The sequence below is a fragment of the Cheilinus undulatus genome, linkage group 17 (genome assembly GCF_018320785.1).
Source record: "Cheilinus undulatus linkage group 17, ASM1832078v1, whole genome shotgun sequence".
Lineage (NCBI taxonomy): Eukaryota > Metazoa > Chordata > Actinopteri > Labriformes > Labridae > Cheilinus > Cheilinus undulatus.
Genome location: NC_054881.1, coordinates 159,239 through 168,726, shown reverse-complemented (window position 1 = coordinate 168,726; position 9,488 = coordinate 159,239). Strand labels below are relative to the sequence as shown.

General features: G+C 41.6%; 1 protein-coding gene across 1 annotated transcript in view; it reads left to right on the top strand.

Moving 5' to 3' along the window:
- The window catches only part of LOC121525108 (multidrug resistance-associated protein 1-like), a 28,799-nt gene extending 20,883 nt beyond the window's left edge, over positions 1-7,916 (top strand). Inside the window, exons 21-30 of the mRNA XM_041810912.1 lie at positions 247-454; positions 1,342-1,652; positions 1,724-1,923; positions 2,632-2,758; positions 3,498-3,599; positions 3,735-3,881; positions 4,097-4,255; positions 5,747-5,913; positions 5,990-6,184; positions 7,808-7,916. Of these exons, the coding sequence (XP_041666846.1) occupies positions 247-454; positions 1,342-1,652; positions 1,724-1,923; positions 2,632-2,758; positions 3,498-3,599; positions 3,735-3,881; positions 4,097-4,255; positions 5,747-5,913; positions 5,990-6,184; positions 7,808-7,916 (1,725 nt within the window). The remainder of the gene's footprint in view (positions 1-246; positions 455-1,341; positions 1,653-1,723; positions 1,924-2,631; positions 2,759-3,497; positions 3,600-3,734; positions 3,882-4,096; positions 4,256-5,746; positions 5,914-5,989; positions 6,185-7,807) is intronic.
- Positions 7,917-9,488: the final 1,572 nt, after the last annotated feature.

Here is a 9,488-nt window from a genome sequence, read left to right as displayed (position 1 = left end):
AATTTTTAATATAATAATAATAATAATAACTATATAATCATATTTTTAATATGAGTATGTGTAAACTCACCAGTAATTCAACAGCAGAAACTTGAGTAGAGAACTCTAGAACAAAACTCTAGACCAAAATCCTGGTCTAACCCATCCATGGATCCGTTTGGATATGTTTCTGAACCTGTTAAGTGAAATCTTGTCAGGTTTCTAGCTGTCAGACTTTCCTTATCCTCCTGGTTATTCTGCAAACAGGTGAAGCTTCAGGTGTACCGAGAGTACTTCAGGACGGTTGGCCTCACCTTCATCATGACCATCATCTTCCTCTGTGCCTTCCAGCAGGCTGCCTCATTGGCCTACAGCTATTGGCTGAGCCTATGGGCTGATGAGGCACCTGTGAACGGTACACAGAGGGACCATGAACTGAAACTCAGCGTGTTTGCAGCTCTGGGCTTTACACAGGGTAGGTCAAAGGTGTTGATGTTGGTTCAATGAGAGACAGAGGGAAAGGCTATTCTTAGCTCCATTTTTGGTCACCAACACTTTTTAAGATTTAATGTAAAAAAAAAAAAAAAAAAAAAGTCACTGGTGCTCATAGATCCACCCCTAAGATGATCCAGTAAAGTCATAGTGACACAATGAATGGCAACAGAAAAGGATTCAAACCAAGACCAGATCAGGACCTTTAAAACCAGATTACCTCTGTGAAAGACCCCCTTTTTTAAACCAGATTACCTATGTGAAAGACCCCCTTTTTAAACCAGATTACCTCTGTGACAGACCCCCCTTTTTAAACCAGATTACCTCTATGATAGACCTCCCTTTAAAGGTGCAGTGTGTAATATTTAGCCTATTAGCATTTAGCAAAACAAGCTTGGTTAAAATGAAACATACCATTTATAAGTAGATTGATCTAAATTAGTGTTGACATCTGATGACACATTTTTAAAATTTATATTTTAAATTAACTCAGAATAAGCCTTTTATTCACACATAGGGAGGGTCCCCTCCAAGGACGCTGCCATCTTGGATTTTTGCATTTTGCCTGTTTCTATGGCACCACAGAAGGAACCAAATAACAGTTAAGCATGGATTGATTTTTCAACTTCACTGGTTCCCACAGTTATCACCAGAGAAATGAGCATCACACTCCAGAATTGACTGTTAGATGTTGATAGTCCCAATTTTACACACTGCACCTTTAAAACCAGATTACCTCTATGATAGACCTCCCTTTAAAACCAGATTACCTCTGTGATAGACCCCTTTTTTAAACCAGATTACCTCTGTGACAGACCCCCCCTATCTGAACCAGTGTCCCTAATCTTGATGCTGCTGCTTTTTTTTCAGGGTTGGCTATGTTTGGAACGACCCTTGCCATCGCTATGGGTGGTATTTTGGCATCGCGTCACCTTCACTCTGACCTTCTTCGTGGCGTTCTCCACTCACCCATGTCTTTCTTTGAGATGACGCCCAGTGGAAACCTCCTGAACCGTTTCTCCAAAGAGATTGATGCCATAGACTGCATGATCCCTGATGGACTGAAGATGATGCTAGGCTACCTGTTCAAGCTCCTGGAGGTCTGCATCATCCTGCTGTTAGCCACGCCCTTCTCCGGGCTGGTGCTCCTCCCTATCACCTTCGTCTATATCTTCATCCAGGTAAAGGGCCCTGTATGTCTCTGAGGGTGTACTGAAGCCTCATTTTCTAACTCTACGGTTCTGGTCTCCAGAATTTCTATGTGGCTTCATCATGTCAGCTACGACGGTTGGAGGCTGTGAGTCGCTCTCCAATCTACAGCCACTTCAACGAGACGGTGCAGGGCGCTGGGGTCATCAGAGCTTTTGGCGAACAGCAGCGCTTCATCCAGCAGGCTAACCGCCATGTGGACAACAACCAGGAGGCTTATTTTCCTCGCTTTGTGGCCACCAGGTATATTTTATCTGTGTTTATGAGAAGTTTGTAGAAATATGGGGTTAGAGCAGAGCGAGCTCACAGACAGATCTGTACTTCAGCTGGACTTTATTTGAAAGTAGATGTTCTGAAACAGATCCTGATTTCATGTCCAGAGGGAGTTTTACTGCAAAACATGAGCAACAGAAGCTCAAAATATACACAAATAGGACGCCATCAACCTATAGTTGCATTTATCAAAAGTAATATTTATATAATATATATAATATCAATGTATGTGTTAGTAGCCTTCACCCCAACCACATCATCACCTTCAACAGAATCAGGCTCAGTCATTAAAGCTCCAGGTGTATACAATTCTAGAGTCTACGCTAATGTATGCTACATGGTACATGATCCTTTTAAAAATACACTAAAACCAAAAGAGAAATAATAATACTGATAATAAAAATAAAATCAAATAAACTAAAACAACAAATTGAATATATATATATAGGGATAAAATAAAATTAAAATAAACTGTGTGCCCAGTTTCTCCCACAACTCAATCATGAAAATGATTGGGCAGCTACAGTCGACACATTGACAATTTCATCAAGAGGGACCCTCCCTCCACCAGCATTAGCTGTCTTGCTCACAATCAGTGAAGATGACATTGTTGACAGCTGATCATAATTTGTTTGTTGGATAAGAATTTACATTTTGTATGTCTTTACACTGTGTCAGATGGCTGGCAGTGAATCTGGAGTTTTTGGGGAATTTGTTGGTTCTGGCTGCAGCCATGCTGTCGGTCCGAGGCCGGGAGGAACTCAGCCCAGGCATCGTTGGATTGGCCGTTTCTCACTCTCTCCAGGTTAGAAACTACATTTTATTTCACTGTCAGCCATTTTGAAACACTTTCTGCTCTGGTGTCATAAAATCAGGAAAAATAAACGATGAAGGAGGAAAGAAAGAAAAGATTGTTAAAAAATAAGGAGTTAGATCAAAGAACCAGAACTAAAAGAGAATGACAACAGCTCATGAACCTAAACAGTCTACGCAGACTAAGGACTGGTCCAGGTCTGATCCAGTCCTGTCTGTAACCCTTACCCCAGACTTACTAATGTAGGCTGGGCTATCCATTGACCTTGCAAGGTTAACCTCCTGGACCTGCACAGGTCGGAGAAGGGCCTGATAACTTAAGGATTTACCTCCTGTACCACTTTTTGAGACTGAGGGTACCATTAACAGGTCTGGAGGATAATCTGGGACAGCGAGCTCTTAAAGAGAATTAGGATTCTGACTGTTAAGAGATTTGTAAGTGAGACGACAGAAGCAGTGCAAAGAAAGTTACTTGTTAATGCTAATGAGTCAGGACACGTGTTCCAGTATTTCAGACCAGATCATGAGTGTTTGGAGTTCTCCAACTCCTTTAATAAATAATAATAATAATTTCAGTGTGCAGACATGATCCTCCAGTGGCTCCTCATTATACTTTCTTTTAAATTAGAGAAACTGCTGACTTAAAGCTTGAGTCACTTATTTCCAGACGAGAACCGTCCCCTCAGAAGAAACTCCAGATGTTGATAATTTATTAACTTTTTGTTTTTAAGGTGACAGGGATTCTGAGCTGGATTGTTCGATCGTGGACGGATGTGGAGAACAACATCGTGTCAGTGGAACGAGTGAAAGAGTACGAGTCCACTCCCAAAGAGGTCGGTCGCTAAACCACAGGGTTTCAATAGTAACATCTGTTGGTTTCACATGTTCTCACAGAGCTATCGCTATTACTGATCTTAATCAGAAAACCTCTGATGTTTTGGTTCAGAATCCTTCTCTGTGTCTCACAGGCACCATGGACCCTTGAGGGTGTTCTGCTGCCCACTTCCTGGCCGAGCACAGGAAACATCCAGTTTGAAGATTATGGCCTCCAGTACCGCAAAGGTTTGGAGTGGGCTTTGAACAACATCTCCGTGGACATACGGGATGGAGAAAAGGTTTGTCATAATCAGAGAGACTAGGAATACTGTATTCAGAGTAAAGAAGAGAAAAAACATTCAAAGACAGAATGAATAAAAAAAAAAGTACGAACTAAACAGTAGAAAAGAAGCTGGGCACCAGCCAGTCATGGTTTTATGAGTAACCCTAACCCTGACCTGTGATTGAACTATTTTTTTTTTATCAAACAACCAATCAAACAACCAATGAACAGGTCGGGATTGTTGGGAGGACTGGAGCTGGGAAGTCTTCTTTGGCTTTGGGAATCTTTCGGATTCTAGAGGCAGCAAAAGGACGGATATTAATCGATGGTATCAACATAGCTCAGATCGGCCTCCATGATCTTCGCTCCAGAATCACCATTATTCCTCAGGTCAGGATCAACATAAATCTATTAAAATACTCCAGTGAAGTCTAATACTAATCTGTCTACTTCTGTCATATGTCTGATGTTCTGCATTGAGAATTTTCAGTCTTTGCTTGTGTAGCATATATGTGGGGTATGCCACTAGGGAAGGAGGAATTCTTTGATTTTGTTTAGGTTTAGGCTAAATCAGAAGATCAGGAAACGGCTCTGGGAGTTGGGAGAACAGTAATAATACGAGCAAACACAGGTACTTGAGTTAAAGTGGCTGGTGCCTTATATTAACAGTGAAAGGGGATCAGACACACAATATATACCCAAATATTTACACTCTGCAGAAAATTGTTTGGTTCAAGCTTCAAGGTTTAAGTTTTGACCTGAAGTGCACTTCATTTAGATATTTACAAGGTTTTCAATTCACACAACCCCCAACAATAACAGCAGCAATAAAGTCCTGGAGTACACAATAGCGTTGCTGTGTCAGCGAAAAAAAAACACAGTTCACACGAGAGAGAGAGTAATGATTTGTGATGTGTGGTTTAAATGTCCATATTTGAAACCAGAATGTCCATGTAACGTTAATGTCCATAAGCACTAGCATAGCATAGAGTTGATGTGAAGTGAGGGTGAGGACTGGCTGCGATAGCCTCCTACCAGACCGCAGAAGGAAAACCTGTTGTTGTAGACGATCTTCAGGTTCTTTACTGGGCTCGTAGCTCGCCATCAGCTAACAGGGCACCCAACCGGGCACACCTGGCCTGTGTCGGACAAACAGGACCACTTTTAACAACACATTCAAACATTCAAAGTAGCTAGCTAGCTCAGTTTTGGGTTGTGTACACATAAAATATCACGTAGCAATTCAACTGCATAAATATAACAACAAAAGAATAATTCAAGCAGCTCAATACTACTATGTTAAAGTGCATTGCTTATACACAGAAAACAATCAAAACGTTTCAGTGAATAGCAGTAGTCATACTGTGTAAATATGGCTCTACAGGCTAAATCCAAACAAATGGGCTACAATAGCCTACCTATGAGCAGCATTAGCATAACAATGCACCGTGATCTAAACGGGTGATTAACAGGAGGTAAATAGTGTATTGGCATGCTAATGCCACAAAAAAAGCAACAGACTCACCAATTCCCCCTTTAGAATCTGTCACACTACAGTCTATGCGGCATCAGTAACGGTGGTGAAAAAGGCTCCTATGCAGCCGTCCACATGGTCTCTCTCTGAGTTCTCCCAGGGGAGGAACACAGGAAGCTTGTACTGAACGTTGCTAGGACGTGATTGGCTGAAGCGTTCTCGCGAGTGCTGCGCGAGAATCAACGTGAACACGCGGTGCGTTCACTGACATGCAACAATGGGAATTTTCAGATTTTACCCTAGTTTAGGTAGATTTTCTAACCTGGGTTACACTTGTTCCATGGTAAAGATTTAACTGTTGAGTCCAGCTCTGTACAAACACAGCTGATGGTTCTGTTCTGTTCCAGGATCCTGTTCTGTTTTCAGGCTCCCTGAGGATGAACCTTGATCCCTTTGATTCCTGTTCTGATAAGGATCTGTGGAAAGTTCTGGAACTGGCTCATCTGGGCAGCTTTGTGTCAGCGCTACCCCAAAAACTGAACCATCAGTGCTGTGAAGGAGGAGAGAACCTCAGGTAGATCTGCACACAGGAACACCAACACAGGTGACTGTTTTTCAGAGAATCCCTTCATTCCAAAGTCTCTCTGCAGTCTCGGCCAGCGGCAGCTTCTGTGTTTGGCCCGAGCTCTCCTGAGGAAGACCAGGATTCTGGTTCTGGATGAAGCCACAGCAGCATTGGACCTAAAGACAGACCAGCTGATCCAGTCGACCATACGCACCCAGTTTCAGGACTGTACAGTCCTGACCATCGCTCATCGCCTCAACACCATCATGGATTACAGCAGGTACTGGTCTGAAATGCTGTCACCCTTCAGCCTGGGGCAGGAAGTACCAAATATAGGTTTAGTCTAGATTTTTTTCTATAAGTTCAAATAGTTTGACAAGTTCAATCTGTATCTGTGTTGCAAGTATGGTTCTACTGTGGTGTCTGTGTTATATGTCAACTTATGAATTTCAAATTGCTTTCAATTAAAAGGGGCACCACCATGTACATGTGAATTAAATAGGGAATGACCACATTTAACCTTTAAATTTTAATCAGTCTTGATATTTCCAAAATCATGCTTTCTGGACAAATGACCCAAGTTTTGAAGATTCATTACGAATAACAGAATTCAGTGTATAAATCACGTACCTAATATGAACTGTAATGTAGGAAAAGAAAACAGGAAATGACTAAATGTAACAATGAGAGATGATAATATTCTGATTTGATGAAGGGTGAGTATGATCTCAAATGGAGGAAAAATAAATGGTAGAATTCTGGAAATAGGTTTGATTTGATTAATGGCTTTTATGGAACTAGAGTGAACCACATTAACCTGTTTAGGAGGAATGAGATCTGAATCGCCAGCTTTGCCATAGAGGAGTGGAGTCTCGAAGGTGAGCCATCTAGATGAAGGAAGATTAGCTGACGGATGAAGAGCTGACAAGTTCTGTAAAACTGAGCAAGCGATGTCCTTTTCCTGCTGATTCAGGCCAACTCGTATGGTTCCAAAAAAGCAACCCTCGATCTGCCCAAATAACCATCCGAGATAATGTCTCTGGCAAGCTGACACCACCACAGTCAACAGAAAGGGTGAATAAGGCTGTGAAGTCTGTGCATGCAGGGTTCAGATAAGTATTAAACCATCTGGGCTGCTGTTACAAAGCCAAAATAACACAAAAGCAACTAGAACACGCTTTAACTAAATAAAGCTGATGAAGACTAACAAGTGCCAATTGCTTGGAGATGACAAAAAATTTGGAAGAAACGGAAGAAAAAGCTAAAGGCCAAAAATTGAAAAGCAAACTAACAGCAAGAGTATGAACAAAGGCAACGAGAACAGACTAAGAACAACAAGAAGAAAGACAGAAATGGAAAAAAAGCCTGTGCACTTGAGGGACAGGATTTTCTGCTCTTCCCACAGACTGGATTGAGAATATCTTTCAGTCTCACGCTTCATCAGATAAAAATGATTCAATTCCATAAAAAGAAGCATTTTATATCAAGTTAAGAAAGAGGACTTCACAGAAACAAACATAGCTCAGTTTATGGGTTCTCATTTTTATCTCAAATGAAGCTAAGTTTGATAACGACAATAATTATGCTACCAATTAATTTAGCTTTATAAGGCAAATAGGAACAGCATAGCAGAAATAAGGACTTGAGCCCGCCACATGGAAAGGTGTTATAGTCTAACAGGTTTCAGTGTGGTGTTGGTGTTCTAGTCTTTCTGGTTCCAGTGTGGTGTTTGTGTTACGGTCTGACAGGGTTCTTGTCTTTATTTGTTGTCCCCACCCTGCTTCTAATATCGAACAGGTCCAGTGTGTTATTGTGTTTTTATTCTGAGAGAAGATCTTCAATAGTTTTCTGTTGTGATCTTGGTGATTAAAATTTCTCGGCTCTATTGCTTTTCTCTACCTAGGGTCATTGTCATGGACCGTGGCTCCATTGCAGAGATGGACTCTCCCTCTCAGCTGCTCCACCTCCATGGTCACTTCTATCAGATGTGTGTTGAGGCTGGTTTAGTCTGATGTGCATGCCAAAATGAAGATATCATCTAATTTTTTTAAATCGTCATTAGAGATTTTCAACATTATATTCCATATTATGTTGTTTGATGTTGTTCCAGTTTTGATTCTGATGTTTTGACTATAGCTGATTTATTACAGTTTTAAATTTCTTCGGACAGAACACAGTAAAAATTTTGCACACTATGAGAAAAGTGACTTGGTCTGGATCATTTTAACATATGTTTTAAATCAGAAAAGCAAAATCTGATATTCCTCCTACATGTCCTGAAAATCGTCTGATCAGTGGGGTTCATCCACTCCATATTTATTTAGAATTGTAATCATAGCCAATAAAATGAACAAACCCAAGAAAGTCAAACATCTTAACCCAACTTTTTTGGTGTAAGCATCATGGTTCTGATATAGCTTCCTTTTCTTTTGAGTATGTGACATGGTATGTGTGATCCTGTTTGCTGTGAAATAAACCATCCCTCAGGAACAATGACGGCATACTTGTTCTTCTGTTGTTCTCCTGTAAATTATTGTGTTAGGGTTAGGGATACAGGATGAAAACCACCTGGGGCAAGTTTATTTTGGTCAATAACTCTTCAACAGAGCGGGGCATCAACAGGGCATTAGGCTGTACCCACACATTCAGGGTATGACCTTTCCAACGGTACAACTGTCATTGCTCTTTGACTTCCGCACGTGCTGGAAACAGAATTCCTGTAAAAGTTTTTGTTGAATAACTTTTGATAGAAGTGGGGCATGAAGAGGGCATTGGTGTCTACCCCCCCAAATATGGGCACTGGCTTTCCAATGGTACCAAGATTGAGTCTGTAGGATGTTCCTGTGAAAAGTTGTGGACTTTTTAAATTCCCCATCTGAAATGAATGGGGAGTTGAAATTGGGCTAACTTTGGATGGGAGCGGGGCATGAAGAGGGCATTGGTGTCTACCCCCCCATTTGTGACCACGAGGTTTCCAATGGTACCAAGATTGAGTTTGTGGGACCTTCCTATGAAAAGTTCTGCATTTAGGCATGCATTTTAGGCGTCTTATGCGTGACCTTTTGGAGTTAGCAAGGTGGTAGGAGTGTGAAAAAATGTAGCACGATTGTACATGATTCCAGGACGAACATATCCGAATTTGAGCACTGTAGGCCAAAGCAGTTTGAAATGATTCCAAAAAAAGGGATGGAGTTTGAAAGCGAGTGTCTTTTTTGTCCCCATTTGGCCCCCTTTGAGTGTAGAGGCCCCAGAATTCAGACAGTAGATGGCCTGGGGCCTCTGATCAAGGATGTGAAAAAAGTAAGTGTCTATGTCTTTTAGAGGCAAAGTTAGGTTTGTCCAAAATGCAGCTGACAAATGGGGGTAGGGTCATAGAATCTAAGAGGATTTGTTTTGGCTGGTGGGTGCGGAGCAAAACTGTTTGTACAAGCGCTAGGAACGTGAGCTTGGGATATGCGGTAGGGGACCAGGAGACGAGCAGATAGGCATCAGTCCGGTACGGATGGGACCAGTAGTCTCCGAGGGGCGGGCCTTTAAAAAGGGCTTTTCCGAATTTTGATTTGGCTGCAGTTTGTCCAAATCTA